Source organism: Anser brachyrhynchus, assembly GCF_964034855.1.
Source record: "Anser brachyrhynchus genome assembly, chromosome: 2".
NCBI lineage: Eukaryota > Metazoa > Chordata > Aves > Anseriformes > Anatidae > Anser > Anser brachyrhynchus.
Window position 1 is genome coordinate 140,105,567 of NC_137695.1, and position 21,815 is coordinate 140,127,381.

The 21,815-nt window shown below is 36.5% G+C and overlaps 1 protein-coding gene across 17 annotated transcripts in view; it reads right to left on the bottom strand.

The window, feature by feature from the left end:
• UBR5 (ubiquitin protein ligase E3 component n-recognin 5) overlaps positions 1–21,815 on the bottom strand; it is an 83,861-nt gene that overhangs the window by 44,939 nt on the left and 17,107 nt on the right. For 11 of the 17 annotated variants that reach the window (XM_080580625.1, XM_080580624.1, XM_080580616.1 and 8 more), the window contains exons 2-11: positions 20,647–20,691; positions 19,898–19,979; positions 19,640–19,716; positions 18,732–18,851; positions 15,463–15,652; positions 13,875–14,034; positions 6,732–6,881; positions 4,540–4,751; positions 429–545; positions 237–347 (exon numbers count right to left, since the gene is read on the bottom strand). In XM_080580625.1, the coding sequence (XP_080436751.1) occupies positions 237–347; positions 429–545; positions 4,540–4,751; positions 6,732–6,881; positions 13,875–14,034; positions 15,463–15,652; positions 18,732–18,851; positions 19,640–19,716; positions 19,898–19,979; positions 20,647–20,691 (1,264 nt within the window). The remainder of the gene's footprint in view (positions 1–236; positions 348–428; positions 546–4,539; positions 4,752–6,731; positions 6,882–13,874; positions 14,035–15,462; positions 15,653–18,731; positions 18,852–19,639; positions 19,717–19,897; positions 19,980–20,646; positions 20,692–21,815) is intronic. The other 6 variants (XM_080580618.1, XM_080580626.1, XM_080580622.1 and 3 more) reach the window with 4 other exon arrangements.

The following is a 21,815-nucleotide window of genomic DNA, read 5'->3' on the forward strand; positions in this document are numbered from 1 at the left end:
TGGTTTTGTTGCTTTTGACTTTTACTTTTTACATTTTTACAAAATATCAGCTGGATTCTTTTTTTTTTCAAAAAAGCTGAATGAACAAGTGAAATACTTTCTACTGAGCTAAACTTTACTTCTAATAAACTAACTTTACTTTCTACTGAAGCTAAAGGATTAACTTCTCTACTACACACTGCCAGTAAGTGGAAAAAACAGCTTGTCAAATTCGGCAACAGGCACTCATCTCATACCTTGTTATTTTCAGTAGCAACAGTTGCTCTAATACTATTTGCAGACAGGAGCACTATCTTTTCATTGGTTAATCCCAAGAACATGGCTCGTGGATGATGTAGTGAAGGATTCTTTGGAAACAATAAAAAAATATTTTAGATATTCAAAGCATGTAAAACATTCCAAAGGCAGGATTTAAAGATGTACAGTACCTGTGCATTTCTGTAAGGCTCTGATTCACTCCACTTCCACTGATAGAGTTCTCCTTTACTGCTAACTGCCACAAGCTCAGAATACAGGGCTCCAATAGAAATAAACTTTGTTCCATCCTGTAAATACAGACATATCAGGTCTAAAAAAGTGAAGTTATACAACCTGCATATCAAGATTTTAATGTAACAGATATAAGTTAAAAAATAACAAAATTCTTGTAACCGTTTTCTCCAGAGTTCCAATGTATACAGAACCTGAAAAGAAAAATGTATTCCAGCTTGTCTAAAGCTCAGCAATCCCTCAAACAAAAAAAAATGCAGTATTGCTGCTGATAGGGTGAAGAAGGAAAAAGTGGGTGCTCAGATAGCATTTTCCTGCAGTTGAGAAATAAAATATACATTGCAATTAACTCTGATGGTTTATTAAGAGCTTCCACAATATTTTAAGAACAACACACTGCTCACACGCTTGGGAAGATCTCAACTTCCAACATTTAAAAAGTTTCTAAAATTGTGTTGTTTTTTTTTTTTTAAATGAACAATAAAGGAATATAATTCCATTATTCCATAGTAAACTCATAAAGATATCTTCCAACTAAATAAGACATTAATTTTCAAGTTCTCTACCTCATCGATTAAACGAATTCCCTCTTCCACTACTTAAGGGAAACAGACAACTGTAAACACAACCAAATTAAAAAAAATCAGTGTGCTAGATGTCACTTTAATACATCATTAAGACCTAGCACACCAGACAAGCTTCTAATTATGGACTACTTTCTAATTATGGACTACTTTCATATTTTTTTTCCTCTCCTTCTCTTCTTCCTAAGATTTTAACACACCTCGTACTGAGCAGTAGAAATACCGCATTTCACTGAGCTTAACTGCTTTATTCTGTACACTACCTGGATCTCACAGGCCCTTTTTTCTCTCAGATTTGGTTGCGTACCAATGTGGCATCAAATACTCAGCAGTTATAACTATTCTTTTCCAAGCCCTCTTTCCCCTTGCATTGAAAGGAATCTCAGACTACAGACCCACAAACTTCCTAACTTCACAAAATATTTACTTCTGCTTACTGAGAAACATTTGTACGGGCATTTACCACTCCTCAGCCATTGTACCCACAGGACAACCATGTTCTTTCTCAACTTCTTTACTAGAAGAAACTAAACATTCCCTTCCACTTTAGGGAAAATACAGCTTTTAAAAAATGAAGTAGCTGGTGTAAAATCAAATGCTATAAAATTGTCTTCTAGAGCTTCAAATCTGAAAGACAGGTGCACAATAACTAATGTTCTCTGCAATAGTTATCTCCCAGATCAGCATATTTAATTGCCTCTTGGATTAGAAGATACCACATGTAACCCTTTCAGCTATCTGATGGGAAACTGAACTCGTGTCAGACTATTAAAAAAAAGCCCACCATCCAGTACATTTACCCTTCCCCTAAATTAAGGGACTTTTCTTTCAGCTTCAGAAGTTTACTAGTGGAAACAAACAATTTTAGTTTCGTTAATCTGGATTCACACATGAAAAAAACAATTTTCACGCATAGGAGCGCACATTTCAAAAGGTATGAATTTAGTATGTTTCTTACCAACAGTTCAAAGTGCTCAACAATATTTTGGGGAGGAAGAGAAAGAATGCAGCAGAAAGAAGAAATCACAAGCAATTCTCTTTCATACCACGATAAAAGAACCTAAAATTAGTTAAGCTGTAAGAGAATTTTATTGCTCTGGAGGGCATCTCCCAGCATAGCACAGAAGCAGCATAAATGCTAATCTGAGTCATGATTAACAATTGCTATCACATATTTCATATTCTGAAAAAGAACCTACTGTACTTTAATGAGATGCAACTATTTCATCAGCATAAAGGAATCTTTAAAAAAGTCATCTGTCCTAATTCCTCAAATTATGGAAACCAATTAATTTTTGCTCCAAGACAGTATCATTGTGACTTTTTATATTGCCAATATAGAAGATGTTTTGTATAGAAGAGACCCATCATCCATAAATTTTCTTTCCCATCAAAATATTAGCAGTTGTGACACATAAATCAGGAGCATGGCTACACACACCTCTGTAACACCACTCAAAAAGATTAACAGTGCAAAGATGCACAAATGACATGACAGCTTTAGTTCTGCAATTTGAGTCTCATGTGCTTAACTCTGAGTTCAGACCGGAGGAATTACATAGCCTGAAGATGATTCAGATTGCTGACAAAAATCTTTGCATGTCAATAGCTGAACAGAATATACCTACTTTGAACAAACCAAATAAAGCTCAGTTTGCACCTAACTACAATCTAGGAAGAAAAAACAGCTGTACTTGTCATACTACAGATCGGCTCTGCCAGGTATGTCACAATATTTTCAACTGGTAAGAGGCACAGACTACTAATTGTATGGTCCAGTGAGACTTGAGCTATTAGAAGAACTAATTTATTGAGTTGAATTCTTGGAATTGATTTCACTTATGTGGTAGAAAAAAAACTCTGTATGCAATGCTTCACATCATTAGTGTCAGATAGGTGTGAAGTCGATAATGTTGGGAACACCAGCAGCTCTCCATGAGTTTCGTCCATCCCTTTCAGGTTGGTACTCTACCTCCCATAAACCGAAGTTTACCATCCTCATCATAGATTACTACATTTCACGTGCTAAACGTGAAAGGAATGAAAAATGAAGGAAAAATCTTGCAAACAAGACTGGCTATTTTGTAGCAAATCTTTATGTACTCGAATCTCTCCCCAACTCACTCTTAACTTCCAACTTCCATTGACATCTTAAGATCTCCTCTCCAATTCTCAAAATGGAAGAAACATCTGAGCTGGCACTTCAGCTATATCATCTCCCTCATGATTTACTTTGAAGAATTTCTTTCGGACCATACCCCCAACAAAACTTAGAAGTGGGGCTACAGCAAGAAAGACATAGAACAATTTGTTATGAATGTTCAACTGAGGGATAGAATAAAAAGTATAACTACTTTTAGATAAAGATGAAAGGCCCTTCCTTCTAGTAAGACACCTGCATTTAACTGGAAGTTAGGGTTTACAGGAGTGCATATGCAAAGATGTCTTTTGGAAAGAATGCCAGTATTTCTAAACTGAGCAAGCATGCAATTAGACATCGTAGCAAGTTAATTCCATAAAAGATGTCCAATAAAAGCCTGCAATAATTATCCTAGGGCATAATCTGCTGAGTCTACAAATAAGCGAAAAACCACATCAGGGTGGGGAAACAAAAAGCCTAACACCTAATTCAGTAAGTTATTACTGCTAAAATATTGAACGGTAGTGAAGTAGTGAAAAACAAAACAGTAATAATGGTGATAGTAACGCTATCAAAACACAGCAGTGGACATAAAAAAAGCTAATTTAGTATTCCAAATGTAGACTAAATTTACTCTTATGCTAAAAAAAAATAGATCTCTCTCTCTACCCAAGCTAGATGGCATTCTCATTCTACCATCATGACAAAGCAAGAGGGACAAAGGCTGTCAGCTTTCACTGGCAAAGAAGCTCAAACTTACTGGCCAATTAAATAAAATCACACCTCAGACACATAAGGTCTGGTTGGGAGAAGAACTATTCGATAAACATTCTTTTTTAGGTATCTACATTTCTCAGTTTGAATGCCAGAAAAAAGATGACAGGGATTAAAAGTGAGCTGCTGTAAGCAGAAATAAGCTTCTAAATTCACCTCCCTCTTCAAGCTCTCTATCTATATTGAGTCTGAAAGGAAAAAAATAGAGACAGGAAAATAAAGCAATAAATAGAATAAACTGTTTTACGAGTTTCCTTTTGCCAATTAAATTCTTTGAACACCTACGTATGAAAAGAAAAAAACTTAAGTACAGCTGTGTATTCAAAATATGTGGAAAACAAAATTAATGCTTCTGTTATTAATGTCTTAACTATGAGGCTGTAACCACTTAGTTACAATTTTCATAAGTGTGTTAACAAATATGCTTTATTATATTATCTCTCACAAACTAAGATGAGCTATTCAACAAGGAAACAGAGTATTTAATTGGAAAAACAAAACAACAGATTTATTGTACAGCATGCAAATAAAATAGGCAAAAAAATTCAGTACCTTATCCGGCCACCACTGCAAGTCTTCTCCTAGAGAAACAGGGCTTTGAACAGGTGTATTCTTCTTGTCCAGGTTTGGTTCCCCTTCCTTACTTGTAGAGCCTCTTTCATTATCAAATGAGGCTCCATCAAGCCACCTTCGTTCACGCAAACGTAAAACGGACTCACGTTCACGCAACAGCTCAGAGTCTCTCTCTAAGGGAAGAAGGAGAACTGGTATGCAATTGGGTCACACCAGTGGGATAAAAGTAAGCCACTCTCTAGTAAAGACCCTTCAGGATGCAACTAACAGCAGTTAAATCTACTCACAAAGATTAAAAATAAAAAAGTCCTGACATGCAACATTCAAAATATTAACCCTTTCAAGCATATGTACTTTAGAATTACTAAATATAAAAATAGTAAGCTAGAAATAAAGAAATGATTTTGTGCATCATCAAAAATGCTACAGCATTTTCACTTGCATCATAAGAGGCCAAATGCAGTAAACATAGCAATTTAATGTTTTACAGTACAAAATACGGAGTTTTGTAGTACTGTTTTTAATCAATGAAGTAACAAAAAAATCTAGGTCGATACCATCTGTTAGATATTTATGCAAACCAAAAAAGAGTATTTATTAGAGAGTTTCATAATAATTTTCCAAAAAAAACAGTAATTTGAAAAAGTTAAAGAAAGCAAGCATTAAAAAAGCTCTTGTACACAAGTTTGATAATCCAACCCCTTGTGTTTAAAGCGGTATCCTGTAGGACTGGATTTAACAAATTAAAGTGCATCTGTTTTGAGTAGATCAAATGAAAACTTTTCAAGAGTCAGACAAGTTTTTAAAAAGGATCCTTGTAGGAAAATGTTCCTTACCAAAATGCTTCCCCTCCAATTGGCCTACAAACTGTCTAAAGCCAGTACTCTGCAGTTCGCTCATGCAGATAAATTTTTTAAATCAGGTAATCAAACTAACTTTCCAAGAGTCAACTATGCATGGAAAATAAGGATTATAAAATTCGTGGTAACGTCTTATATAGAATAACCTTAGGAAAGGAAAAAAAAGGAGGAATTTAGAAGGAGTTATGTCAGATGCTGAATATTTGTACATGCACATAATGCATTTAACCTATTAAGTATTTCACTTATGCTCACAAAAGTCAACTGAAATTACATGTATGAGATGACCACATTACTCTATCAGTTTCAATAAATTACACCAAGCCTTGGGTCTTTTGCTGTATTAGAAAATTGGCAAAGTTTTTACATAAGCCAAACATAACAGCTTGTCTTACAGATATACTTCATAAATTACTGGACTTATCTTCTAGCAATCACCACACTGACCCCGACTAACAGTTTTGTGACAGGAACTTACATGTTCAGCAATTAATATACTAGAACAGATTCATGAAAGGCAACAACACTATACTAAACAACAAAAAAAATCACAGCAGAGGTTGGATTAACAGTTTTGAAATACACTAGGTATTTGCAAAATAGCTTCAAAAAGCTAGGAAGTTGCTGCACGTTCTGTTCTAAATCTTTTGTGTGTAATATGCTTTACAAAACAAAACCAAGAACACTTCCACAAGGTCTTGATATCAACTCATGGTCTTGATATCAACTGCCAATAGTTCTCTCTAATCGGCTATAAAAATGCTTCAAAAAATCAAGTTGAAAAAAATCAAATTTAATTTCTTCTCCCCTCCTTGGTATTTAAACACATTTCTCCTCATTCCATAAATATAACCTCTGTCATGTAATACTTAAGGAAATGTGAAGAACAGTGTATTAAGAATAACCTGAACCAAGAAAAAAAATAGATGAAGAATGCTGCATGTCAACAATCATTACTGATTTTTGAGCCTAATTAAATATTTGTAATGCATTATATGTATTAGTAGGTATTTACACTACACAGTTTAAAATAAATTCAGCATGCAAAAATTTTACATCTTGCAACATCAATGATCAACAATTCCATTTTTAACAACGCATGACTATCAAGGTTCTTACAGAACTTACCTGCTGATATTCACCAATTCATTAATAATTTTGATGACTAACAATCTACTTGTCTACTCTACATTTGACAACATATCACAGTCTACTTTCGCATTAAATCAGAAAGTAAACCACCAGTGTGCACTATCACTAGCTTTTTGCACAGCAAGCTACTTATTACAAAGAAAAAAGGTGCAAAATTACCTCTGGATGAGCCTAGCCTGGAAAGTGATGAGCGCCGAAAGGATGGATAACCAAAGTAACTAATATCTTCTGAAAACATAGCATCAGCATCAATAATGACACTTGGGTGAGCAGAATGTATGTCAGCATCCAGAAGAGACATAAGATCCTCTATAAGAGGAGACAAGGGTCTTAAGTGAATAATCAGCTACTTAAAACATCAGCTAGAGAGACCATCAACTAAATAAATATCAAAACAACAAAAGAAATCCTACCTATTAATTGAATTTCTGCTCTTCAGATTCACCAGTTCCAACTCATGTGCCTCCTGTGCACCCACATGTACAATCAAGCATGGTAGACTAGTGCACAAAACCAGTTTCCCTACAAGAACTGCTCTCTGTCACTCTTCTAACCTCATTTCCCAAGGAAGTCTTAACCAAAACAATTTTTTTTCCTGTAACCCAGAAATTCAGACTTCAGCCTTTCTCTTGGAAGAACAAAGCCCTGTGGATACACATCTGACCCCAGTGGATACATATACACAGATGTGCATACACTCATGCACACAGACAGAACTCCAAAGATGACCTAGAATTATGACCTAGAATTAAGGAAGAACAGAACTGATGGTGAAAGCTGGCCTTCACAAAGCCACGTCTTTGATGGCAAAGGTTACAAGTTCCTCCACAGAACGTTTCTTTCAGAGTGCCATACTTCACTCCCAAGCTAGCAGCTGCAGCTCTCAGTACAAACCTTGAAATGGCAGCTACATTAACAACAACGGTTATCTGGAAGAAAGCAACATTTTTTAAAATTATATATATATTTTTAATACCACACAGTTAAACTCAGGAAGATGAACTCATACTGTGACCACCTAAGCTACTATTTCGGAAAACTTGAATTCCTCTGAAGTAGTGATCATCACTGAACTATCCATTTCCTATGGTTTACTAAACTACAGCTACTATCCACCCACAGAAGAGGCTACTGAAAATTAGTCAAGTCCAGAAATACTGACTGACAGGACAGCTGAACCAGACTACCACCTCACTGCTATAGAAGTGACAGTCCTATTTCCATCCCTCATCACTGTGGCAAGACCCCTCCTTGGGCCAAGGTGGGATATCCACATCTCTACCAGCCATTTCAGGGCATTATCTTGCCTTGAAATAATTCTTCATATGGGATATGGAGGCCAGGTGTGAAGAGAACAACCCCTTTCAGCAGCAGTCTTCAGACTGAGTTAACCAGGCAGTCAGACAGCACCACGAAGGTGCTACGTTACCACATGCAGCACTACCATCAGCACACGTGCTGCTGCTTCAGGAGAAAGCTTTGCCCATTCCCAAAAGTCCACACAAATCTGACTGAAAATTTAATCAGGCTCCCAAAATTAAGTTTCCATGCCACCACACAAGTGAAGGTCAGGATAGCTTCTCTGGGCAGCAGAACCACTTAAAGCACTTTGCTTAAACCACTCATGAAACTAACAGGAAGCTATGCAAAAATTTCCCTCAGAAAACACAGAAGTAACAAATAACTTCAACGGATCTAGTTCTCAGCCTCAACCTCATAATAAATATAAAAACAAAATAGTGACTAGGACTCGAGACTCAGGTAAGTTAAATAAAAGCATTCTTAACCTTAAAAGCTGATTATTATGGACCACTTCCCTCAGTATCTGGAATGAAGGGGAGAAAAAAAGAAAAAAGCACCAACAAGAGGGTATCCCACAACTGAAAAGAAACTAGGTCCTCTCTCACAGCCAGCAGTAATTCACGTAACAGTTCCATTTATTGACACTAAAAGTGTTAGAGTCATTCACATCCCAGCAAATCACAACAGTCATCCTTACGTTTTCTGGAGTTTAGAAATTTAAGACATACCAGCCATCAACAACTGTCTCCAGAAGAACGGAGTTCACGTAAGAACAGCACTATAAATAGTGAGCACTGTGGACTTCAAAGCAAGACCTGTGAGAGTTCTTTTTGCAACAAATAAATAACCCACTGGAGTATAGTCTGTGCTTCTAAAAGCACAGCGTGGAACTGTGGTCCACACAGTATGTTTTAGAACATGATCCCTGACTGCTCAGAAAGCCTAGTTAAAAAAATAAATCTTGTTTGGCAAGCAGGCTCTGTCTTACCAAAAAAATAAAGATCTCTCAGGATGGCCTTACCCTGTTGCATATTTTATCAGTTTTCCACTGGTTTTCCACAACAAGAAAGCAGCAGAACACCTCACCTTAAATACCAACTCGCATGTACCATAGCTCAGGAGGCGGAAACACAGCTCAAACACTTATTTATCCTGATGTTCACATTCACCATTCGCCTTTCTTCCCAGGTGAGCTCCACCTCTGTGCAGTCTAGCAACTTTCTCATTTTTTGGTCATTATCCAGCCAGAAATTGGAAAAACTTTGATCTCTTTTAGGAACAGAATTGGCCAGCACAGAAAAAAAAATCACTAACCTCATTCAAAATGGACAATGTCTTTTAAAGTAAGCTAAACTAGAAATTATCCTGAAAGAAAACATGCACTAACTCAAACACACACACACACACGTACCTTCCAGCATTTTAGATATCTTGAGGTTAGCTATATTTCCAAACAGGAAAGTAAGAATTCAAACCATCAGACCTAAGAACCAGAACTATGCATTTTTGGCTACATGTGCATTAAGACAAGTGAGGAAATCAAGCCTTTTCTTACCCTCTTCTTTCAGCTTCATATCAGATTTTAATTTTCTTCCAATATTTCTGTAAGAGATCCCCCTTCTTCCATCCTCTATACCAGCAAACAAAGGTGCTAAAACCAGTAGGGATAGGAGCCAAATCCACTCCCCTTCAAAGATCACTGGAATTTTTTAGTTCTGTGAAAACACAGATACTGCAAGGCTACATCCAGTTAAAGAATCCAGGTGGGGGAAAAAAGGAAAAAACATATTCTATGACTTTATTTTTCTGCTCTTCAGGAAAAGCCCATGAAATGATATCTTTCATCTCTTATGCAGTGGTAGACCAGAATCAACCCCCTCAAATACTGATTTAGATGCGATGATTCTGAGCAACATATTTAGGTAAGAAAGTACCTATAATTCACTTGTAAATACCATTGAAAATTAGCAGAAAAAAGAGAGACGGGGCAAAGGACATTTAAAAAAAAGGGGGGAGGGGAGAAAACAGTTTCAATATACGCAAACAGTAATTCAAGTATTATTTTTTATTATTTTTCAATAGCTCCATGGGTAGCATTAGAACTGTTTTCTATGGATTCATTAATTGAAGGCATTGCCTGGATCAATTAAACATGAGCTCAGTTTGAGGTCGGAAATGTTTTCCATTAAGGGGGAAATCATAAGGTATCTCCCCTTTTCTCAGCTGCATATTTTTATAAAATATACAAGAATTCGATGTCTTCACAATCCAAACTTGAAAGAAGCAGAGATAAAATTGGCAAGCCTGTGACAGCGTAGGACAAAAACATGTATTTTGGTTTCCTAGGAAACCAGACTTAAGCAGAACTCCAGCCTTCATTTCTTGATAAGAGATACGTATTCAAAACATTACCCAACTTGAAGTTCATCTTCAAACCCAAGGGAAAAAAAAGAAAAAATACACTAAGAAAACCACAACAAACACATACTTAATTGTCTTCCCCGGAGGAAAGCCACTGAACACCCAGTTTTTAAACTGATCTCTACATATGCTCTGGTTCCCATCCTTCCTCACTGCAAACCAATACAGTAAAGATTGCTGACACAAGCCAATCTCTCTCCTTACAAGAAGATGTTTTGTTTTTTTTTTTTCTTCTTAGAACAAACTCATCTCAAATTCTGAAATCCAAAGTAGTCTAGATACTACCTAAACTGTTTCACAAGTCCCACTAGTGGGAACCCACTGTATGAAGGAGTTACTGAGCAAACATCCACACACATGAACTATACAAACAACCAAGTGTTTTAAATTCTATAGAACCAGAGAGCACTAACAGAACATAAAGCCTGGAAGAATACTCTAACACAACCTGGTACGGGCTGGAATATTAATCTAGACATCTTTGAGTCTTTTCTACACTAGATTATTTTGTTCTCTGTAGTTTTTACTTTGATTTTTTTCCTCATTTATTTGTTACGCATCAAATGAACTCACATTCCTTTCACTGAATCATCATAAAGAAACAGGATTAGATAAGTCAAAGTACATAAGGCTCTAAAAATAAAATTCTAAGAGAACTTACTGAAGGCAATCTGTACAGAAAAGTAAGAGTTCTGCTCTTCAATTAAGACATTTTTGAAGAATTCTGGAAGAATTTTGGTATGTTTTTGCTTCCCTTAAATAATTCAGATGCATAAACCTTACAATACTAACTGGATTTACATCACAACTGATATATTCATGAAATTACGATGTATTTAAACAATAACTTACACATTTCACAGTGTCTGAAAAGTATCTCAGCATTTTTTTCGTTTCTTTTTATTTTAAATCAAGTACAAGTTATTCTTAATGTTTAAAAAAAAAATCTGTCTTCAAAAGTCTAGAGGAGTAACACCTAAATTGAAGAGTCTGATCTAAGCAAAGCAACGGACATGCAGAAGGGAGAAAGCAAAAAGCAGCATACCCTTTCAATCAAAATGCAAGAGCCTCAGAAAGTCCTGAGGCAAAAACAGCCTTGTCTTTTTTTTTTTTTGTATTTGATAGGAACAAAACCAAAACACTTTAAAGTAAAATTTGGCATCATAAAAAGTAGAAGTTCATTATCTTTCAGAATTGCGTATACGTACCTGACTAAAAATAGAATGTGTGTAGCAATTACTGGCTATCTACAGCTTCCTTCTATGAACTCTGATGTTATGGGTCCAAAAGAACATCCAGAGGCAAGATGACAAGTGCAAGTAAGAAGAATGCAAAGTTTCTAGAGCAAAAGACTTAAAAACTGGTTCCATGTAGTTCTGAAGGACAGAATATTGTTAATTCTTCCATAGAGCTACAGGCAAGGTTCTCTAGCCATCAGGTTTTCCTGAAATCTAGCCTGCATGATTATGTGATACAAGTAAGGGTTGGTAATTTGTACTATTTAATATACCAACAGTAGAGTCATGACAGCACTGATCAGTATTCAGCTAGACTTCTCCAAATGTTTTGATCACATTCAGTTATCAAGTGAATCCATTTCTGTGCAACAAGCGTAGTTATTTTTGCCTGTAGAAGTCAAATAAGTTAAGACAGACACAAAAGGCATAGCACATTCTACAAACTGTGAATTACGTCTCTGCAGACAGACTGGGGTTAAGACATGTCAAGTTTCATTTCAGTTGTCATTTCTACCCCGTTTCCCACAAAAAATGGAGAAAAGATAACCCAGTTCCTCTGTGGGTAAAGGGGAAAAATATCAATACTAGTAGGTTGCAATCTCTTGTAGGAAAGATCAGCCTAAACTGTTATCACCAGTGACAGGACCCATGGGAACGGTGTGAAGCTGAGGCACAGGAAGTTTAGGCTGGACATCAGGAAGAGGTTCTTCAGCGAAAGGGTGGTTGCACACTGGAACAGGCTCCACAGTGAAGTAGTCACTGCACCAAGCCTGTCTGAATTTAAGAAGAGATTGGACTGTGCACTTAGTCACATGGTCTAAACTTTTGGGTAGACCTGTGCGGTGCCAGGAGTTGGACTTGATGATCCTTATAGGTCCCTTCCAACTCGGGATATTCTATGATTCTATGATTCTAAACAGGTGAGAAGCGTTCAAAATTTAAGCCAAGGACGAAGTTGTTTACTGAAGACAGTGAAAGTCTGCATAGTGGTTCAACCTATCATCTCAAATACAAGAGACGGAGTGCAGTGCAGGAACCTTCTAATAAAAGCTACTAGCCACAGGTTGTAAGACAGTCCCTATTAACTGATTCCTATGATCCCAAGAGATATTAAGAGAACAGTTAATGCTGTAAGGAAGCTGGTTAGTACAGTTAAAAGGAACTTTTACTGTGAATGATTTCAGTGAATTGTCTTCTGAAGCCAGGTTCTAGAGGAACACACTCTGGTATGCTTAGAATAAGAACTCCTGCTTTGAATACAAGCAAAGAGTTGAGAGAATTTAATTCCTCCAATGCATCTAACGTTATGAAACTGATCACTAAAATCAAGGCTTATATTAAGGATTTTTCACCAGAGGATTCTTGATCCTACAGCAAAATAAAGAAGCTTGACAGATGCAACTAAAGCCAAGAGACAAATGAGTTACAAAGCCTTTGCTGCAGAACAAAAAACCTTTGTCTAATCATGTGATTGACAAGATAAAGATGGAGGAAGCCCATGAACCTTCCTGGTGAACCAGATGAGCAGAAAAAATATCTATTAGAGAATTACCAAAATGTCATTTTGACACACAAAAAGAAAAACTAGTATGTAGTCGGAGTTTAGATGTGTTCTTATCATGCAGTGCATCTAATACAAACATTAGATTTGGCTGCTGTGTTTTCAAATATGTTTACTCAACAAGAAAAGGGTCAGATTACCTAAATTATTTGGCCAATGCAAAAGAAGACTCAAAGTCTTCCCTAAAAATCGATTACATGGGGCAAACAATATTCCGAGAATAACTGGACTTCAATTACAGCATTATACCTGTATTGCCAGAATACTACAGCATTTATAAGGGGTACTTGAGACAAAGAATAAATTCTCAGTCTTAACTGTAAACTGCTTTGCCCTAACTTAAATTTTGGTTTAAAAAAGTGTAACTTTTGCTCTAAAAACTGCTGTATCTTAGGAATACATGTTAGTGGTAGAAAAACATGCAAGTGACTGGAAGGTTTCAGAATTAGCTTCTATGAGCAAGCCACACAGCAGTCTCAGCAACTCACTGAGAAGCAAAATATAGACGTCAGTAATGCTGATGTTACAAAGCCTGGAATCCTAAAAAAATAACTAAATTCAATTTGGTGCCACCCACAGAATGAACAGTTATTAATGCCTAACCTAATACCTCGAAACATCCCAGTGCATCTTTTGTTTTCTACATCTTTAGACTTCGCTCCTATAAGTAAGAAGTCTTCGCTGCATACCTCGCACAGCACAGAGCACACTGTGAGTGTTTAAATACAGGAAAATAAGAACACATTGACACTTCCTCATCAAAATTTGCACGATACAAACCTCCAGGAAGATATGATTCACTTGCTGTGTCATCCCCATCATCTCCATCTTCATCATCACGACTCAACAAATTATTTACAGCAAGGTTTACATCAAGATTTGTTCGCTGGAGTTCCCGAATTATAATACTTCTGGACTTTCCTTGTAGAACAACTTGTGCCTGTCAAAACAGAGTAGAATTGATTACTAGTCATTTTCAGCTCACCAAACACCATTCCTAATATAAGGATACTTAACTCTAGAGGAAGTCTAATAAAACCAAGAGAGCAACTATCAATTCTCCAGAAGTCAATCACAGAACATACACACAAAGGCTCACGTTGAATTTTCTCAGTATCTTGTACTGGATATTTAACTTCCTCTCAGTTCAATTTAGGCTTACTGGACTCTAACTTTGGTGCTGTATTTCCTTATTGGTCACCTTACAAACTACTTCCTGACATGCTCAATGCGGTAGGTAAACAAACAGAATATTCTCAAAAACAGATTTTGCTTATTGTTTCTATACAAGTGTTTAAATATGTCAGAGTTTTGCCATCAACTGTTATTCCAAAACTAGACCTCAAACCCTATCTTTTTGACACTGATTTCTCTTCCTGCTGTCCTTAAACAGGTAGCCACTTCCCCCTGTTTTTCTCATCATCCTGTTTCTAAAGGTTCACCTTCAGCAGTTTCTGCAACATTTAGGTTTTTAATAGAAAAGTGCAAACACAGAAGAAGCTTTCTGTGAAAGTCTCCCAGTTTTTATTAGGTTCGGAATTCATAAAGAGACAGGAAGCCACTCTTTCACTGGTGTATCTGTAGATACCAAGGCTGTTAGCTCCTATCTTGTGCCAGCTATGCTATAGGCCACTCAAAGCACACGAGAAGATTATCTTCAGCCTAATAACTAGCATCTGTATTCAACATGTACGCCAGCAACTTCGTTTGAACTAAGAATTAAAATACATTCATTACATTTTCCTTGAAAAATAGAGGAAAAATGTCGTTTCAACATACTATTGCATCATGAATCACACAACATGAAGTCTATCAACTTATCCAGGCTGTAGCACACTGAGAGGTAAAAGCAGAACCTGAAAATCATCAGTTACATTTACTAAAAAATTAAGTGGACGTGTCCATGAAGAAAATGTATTAGTATTTTAAACAGATTAAGTATGTTCAGTGTCCTTCATTTCAATCTAAAATAGATATCTGGCTTTTTTTTTTTCTTTGTTGGATAAAAGGAATCTGCTTCCCCTTCCTTACATTCCCTGAAGAAACTTAACTTTATTATCTACATGCCTGGTATGATAATCAAATACTTGACCTTCTCACTATATCTTTTATCTGCAAATGAACAACACGTTGCATTTCTCATCAAGACTGAACATATACCTCGCCTTAGTGGAAGTCTGGGAAACGAAAATTCCAATATCCAAAAAAAAGTCTGTCATTCACACTATGCATTTCAGAATAAAAGCAATTCAACTAGACGTAGTCCATCTTTTCAAATGTACACCATTATTCCTTGGAGAAAATACGGTACTATTAAAACACTTTCCTGTCCGTATATTTGAAAACAAGAAGCTTCTAGCTCACACACCTGTGAAATGAGTTCCTCTGGAATGACTGATGCTGGAATCACTGGTTGTGGTTGACTCCCCAGCAGTCCAGATCCTCTATCTCGTCCTGTGCGTATAACCCTGGTCTGCCTTCGAGAATCTCGAGCTCCAGCAGATGATCTACCAGAAGATCCTCCTCCACTTCCACCAACCCCTGAACTCCAGCGACTTCTAAAAAGATTTAGAGAGGAACATATATTTTATAGCAGCATATTTTGGGAGATTTCAAGAAATACGGCATCAGTTTTATTAAGAATAACTTGTAGACAGTCTCTGAAAAATACAGGAGATTGACTTCATAGGCAAATGCTATGAAAGTCTCTCTCAAAACTAGTAAGAATATGAACACCAGGTTAATTGATAAAGTTTTGAATTAGACAGGAAGAATATAAAACAGGACTCCCAAGTGCATATTGTACTTTCTACTGCTCTTACAGTTGTGTGGATGTATACACAAGTGCCCACACCAATTCCCCAAGTTTCCAGAAGTAACAGTATTAGCAGCATAACATCTAACATTCAGCTGTTAACTTCTTACTATAAAAGCACACGAGCAGTAGATCAGTGGATTGTGTTTCTATACTCAGATGGCTCTTTAAAAATTCTGAGACTTGATTTATATTAACAAATTGCTTCAGATTATACTGAAAAAATCAAGTAATACTCTTGACCGCAAGATGAATCTTACACTAGATCGTTCTATTCAAGAGATACTCTACTTTGGACCTACGGCTACTGGTGAAATCAGCATCACTTATACTGCAAAAGCATGCATAAACTGACTGAACAAGAAGCTTTTTCATTTCAATGAGTCAGTAGGTATGTTCTCCAAAACAGTATCTAAAATTCACATTAAAAATATGTTACCTTAAGATATAAAAGCTAATTAGGTAAAAATAATTGTCTCACATTTTATAGTTTAAGTTAATTACTAACATCCTTCTCTCTTCTTCTGACAAGAATCATACAGTTACAGAACTGCTCAAGCATCCACCTAAGATGAGGCCCTGTCAGACATCTGCATTTTCAGGACTCTAGCCAGCAACCACACAGACAATAGCCCAATACAAGACAATAAGCAATACAATGAAGGCTTCAGCAAAAAAACCAAATCTTGTCTGATCAGATAGAAAAAGAGCTCACAGAAATAGATAATGGTGGGGGGGGAGGGGAGAAGCAATATTTTATTTAAACTATTTTAACTAGTTACTCTGCTTCTAAAGGTGTGAAAGGGGGCTGAGGAAAGAGAAGTTCTTCCTACACAAAAGTTTCCAATTCAACTCTCAGCATGGAAGATGTGGGTTTAAAAAAAAGCTTACATACTGGATTTTAGCACTTCATACAGATACATCTCTCTACTTTAAGTTATAAACTGTCAGTGACAGACATGAGAGCTCTAACAGTTAAAACGCTATAAACATATACCTCAAATATTCCAAGTGTGTCCTAACCTGATAATGAAGAGGTATCACAAAAACATTTTCTTTAAATACACACTATACCAACTGCATTTTACTACCTCAAATTAAATCAGGTCTGGAGAAACCCACTGACTTAGCACATTGTCATTTTCAGATGTTATTTTTAGTGTAACTAAAAGCTAATTAAAATGTGGTTAAAACTTCAAGAAAGCTTGAAGAAAAAAAGGTGAAGTATTTAATATCCCTTAAAGAGAAAGGCTTCATTCCTTCACCTCTTTACAAATGTTTAATAGCTTTGAAAGTTCTAAAATCTACTGATTAACCCCAATACAAAAATGTTGTCTTCATAAAATGTACCTCCCTTGTGTTTACAAAACTTCCTTTTCATCTGGGCTCCTTTCAAGTGGACTTAAATTCACCTGAAGTACTCTTAACTCTGTTATACAACTCTCTTTAGCTTAACAGATCTGTGCTCTCAAAGATCTATAGAGAAAAAAAAATCACTGGGACACAGCTATTCTTATCGAAGCTCCCTAAACCTAAAATAAAGAGAACTGAAATCCTTCTGCTCATCTACTAGTTTTTCACATCTCTTCACTGCCCACTAGTATGAAAGCGATCTTCCAAATCCCATGATGTGATCTAAGGATTCCACCATTTGAACATTTTCAGATTCAGGTTATTACATCAAGTACTCCTTTCATTTAATAGAGCAGATACAGTATCTACTGTTACTCTGAGTTTGGTGAGTTCTAAAACATGCAAGGGAAAGAACTTCGGAACTCTCCAGGGTTGGTCTCCTAAGCACATAGCTTCAAGTGACTTTAACTCGTTATGCTCAGATAAAAATTAATTCAGCACATTCCTAGTCTGAGGAGAAAACCCTACACTTTTGACAGCAGGTTTTTAAACATGATGGTACCGATTTGCCTTTGAAGTTTAGCAAACAGATTTAGGTTCAGATGCCCGAGTTTCACAAGAAGTTGGGGTACAGGATATCTTTCAGGCAACTAAACCCTCAGTGAAATCAGCTTATGTGGTAACAAACAACAAATTCACTTTGAAGGAAAAGCTGTAGTTCCTCTTCCCTTTAACAAAACATTCACATGCAGAAAAGTACGGTTTCTAGTAACAAGTCTCTTTACTGTGGATAGTAACCGTAGAAAAACACGTTCAACTTCTTATAAAAGCACATAAATTCATAGTGATTATGTAAAGAAGATTAATTTACATTGCTATATGAAGGGACACCATCAATTTTAAAGCTAATGATAAAATTTGAGCCTGTATAATATATTTAGCATATAGTAAAATTTTAAAAGGTTCTGAGTGACAACTTTTTGACGTTTCCTTCCTATTACTATGTGTAAGACCCCAACTAACACAAAACAGCATATTATTTGGGGCAGGGGAGAAGAAAGAAAAATAAAAATGAATACACAAAAGCCTGTAAATATACATAATGAAGACTCTACCTGTGCAAGTGCTCATTTTACTTTATGCCACTACCCTATTAGATAATTTAAATTGATAGTGTCCCTCTAAAAAACTGCTTCTCAAAATCAAGTAACCAAAAAACATTCAGAAGAGGACAACAGCCAAAACAAAGTTATTCTCCACACATACATGAAGAATGCTCCATATCCTAGGTACTCAAGGGTCACTTGCATATCTGTAATTTTAACCAAGGTTTTTTATTATACCCTACCTACACAACTGCTGTAATTATACGTTCCCTTATACATACTGCATACAATTTATATATGTGTATACACATATACTCAAATATGGAACAAACAGATTGCAGCCTCAATCCTATCAAAACTTACCCAAGGGTGTTGCCTGCCAGTCTGCCCAGAGTTTCAGAACCAGACAGAAACCATGGGGAGTCACTAGTCCTGCCTGGCCTGGATGTCCTTCCTGCCCCTGAGCCACTGCTCAACTTTGAACTGAAAGTAAAAGATGGTAAATCAGTCACAAAACAATCCCAAATGGGTTAAGAACAAAACCTGGAATCCCAGGTCTAAATTCTCAGGGACTTAGTCTGGTAACATACCAGCTTAAGCAACACCCTTGGGGAATATTCCAAACTAATCTAACTGTATATTAAGAGGTACGCTGAGAAAAGAAAATGGAAAGCATGTCTAACAGATCGTAGGTACATCAGCAATCCGTAACAGCACAGTTGCAAGTACACATTAACCTAATTAGTGATTTGAGATAGCCACTGTACTAAGTTTTCAGTTAGCGTATATGGACAAAATGTAATTGCCAGTTGTTTTATCTGCAGATCTGAGCCTGAGTTTGCTCCTTTGATATCAAGCAGCATTTTACATCCAAATATGTTAAACAGTCCTATTAAAGACGACTTACCTGGACTGAAGAAAGTGGATCTAAAAAGCAAGCCTTTCCAGACAAGACCACTTTCAAAGTGGATTCTACATGGGGCTTAACGCTTTAAGACAGTTTCTTTTCATGATTATTATTTTTTGGTGCGGTTTGTTTGTTTCTTTAAGTTAAAGACATCCTGTCTCACTTGTTTTATAGCTACATCTAGTATTTATTCCCTACACCAGTTTGTCAAGCTAGGCTGTTTGGCTGCATCACCATAACTATTATGCATTTACTCAAAGTACCCATTCCAAAAGCAATCTAGTTTAAAAACAAAACAAAAAAGCAGCCAAGCTGCTTATCCAGTTCAAAGGAATGATTTAATATGAAGAAAAGAGTTTCTTACCCATCATTATTATCAGGTTTACCCAATTCCAATCTGTCTGGCTGAACTGAAAAACCAATCCTGCAGACTCTACCATCCTATATTTAAAAACAAGAAAACCAAGTGTCCAAAATTGAAATGCAAGACAGATACAGAAAAAAATACATGCAAAAACATGTCTTGGTTGCTGAAAAAAGTTCATCCATTTGATTTTAAAAGAATTACTTTTAACTGTATGGTTTCAAGTTAGTTATCTGAACATATTTTTGAGTAATTTACCTCAAGAAGAAATGCAGCATGATTTGGTCCCACCACACACTGTTTAATAGTAGCCTGTTCCAATACATTCAATGGGGGGTGGCTGAAAACAAAAAGTGAGCAATATATAACATTTTTAAACTTTTCAAGCCCAGAAACAAACAAACAAGTGACATATGGAAGGAACAATGATAGCAGTGATGTTTACAGATATAAAAACTTTCAAGAATGACTGAACACGTACATCAGATGAAGGATGTGTTTTTTCTGTTGTCCTTCCAGTCATTAAGCACAGAAATTGCAAAATAAAACCTTAACGGGTGAGAGAATTTTCATTTAATTTTATCATCAATAAACATGGGACATACTTTAACTTAGTCATTTAATAAGGAGGGCATTTAATAATATTTCATAACTGAAAACATTTTCCTCCTAATGTAAGAACTGTCTATGTGAAGCATTTACAGTGAGGGTGACGGAGCACTGGCACAGGCTGCCCAGGGAGGTTGTGGAGTCTCCTTCTCTGGAGATATTCAAGGCCCGTCTGGACGCCTACCTGGGCAGCCTGCTCTAGGGAACCTGCTTTGGCAGAGGGGGTGGACCCGATGATCTCTTGAGGTCCCTTCCAGCCCCTACAATTCCGTGATTCTGAACTTTACTACACGTCCTGAGGCTTTCTAAGGCTATTTCTATAATAGTCCTAATCCTTGTTGGTATTATTAAAATCACCCTTTCCTAAATTACTTGCAGCATCATGTAATACGTCTTACCTGTTTAAATTATATTTGTTCAGCTTCTCTGAAACTTCCCTTAATCTGGAGAAAAAAAAGAAAAAAAGAAATGAAGCCTCTGTTGTATATAACATCCACTTAGGTGGCACATTTACAACACCATTTTGTTTGGTAGGGATACTTCCACATATAACACACTGATTAAACTGAACCTCTAATCCCAGATTAAACTATTAACAGCAAACTAAAGAACAGCAAACATTCATGACACTACAGCAGGGGACTGAAAGTGCATTATGGCAACCACTTACCACCAGATTTAATGAAGCTTGATCTAAATTCTACCTAGTGTTGGGAGACTACATCACAAATGGATGGTGTTCAGCTTCAAGTCAAGTTTTTGTTTTGGAGGGTTTTAGTTTAAGAGTTTTACCCTTCCACCTATTACCTTGCTGCAAAACCCATGTTTTCTTGCATTTCTATGTGTTTTGCAACTCGCCACCAAAAAAGATGCCTTGTTACAACCACTTCCAACCTTACACACAAAGTAAACAGATGAAAGGATGAGCATTAGTTGTAGATATATTTATGTTTCATTGCAGTATGTTTCAGTACACTATCCCATAGCAGACATTATTACCATTTTCTAAAGAATCCAAGTATATGGCATGTCAGAGCCAAAAATACGACAGTAAGTTCCTCAAAACAAAGACGACTGGAAAATATGCACAAAAGCCAACGTCAAAAGGGATGAACAACGAACTCTGACAAATAGAAAAAACGAACCAAAGAAGATTCACTATTTAATATAGGGTTACCTAAAACATCACCTTTCCCAACTGTGTTTCCCAAAGTACTTCCAACTCACTTTTATGGCACCTCACCAAACGGAAGATCAGAACCCAGAATCTGGCCAACTCACAGACTACTTCTGCTTAGAGGGCAGTGTCCAAAAGTAGAAGCCAACAGAGTAACTTCTGCCTTTATCACTCACTGCCTTAGAAAAGATCATCTCTGAGCTGCAAAGATCCTCTCATAACAGGTAAAACTCTGCCTCCCATCTTCCCAAACATGAGAAAGGATCTAAAAAAGCACCTGAACAGCTTCCAAATTTAGCGAGAATATTTGTATTATAGATACTAAATCAAGAGATGAACCCTGTAAATAAAGGTCTTCCTAATAAAATAAATAAAATCATATCTTTTTTT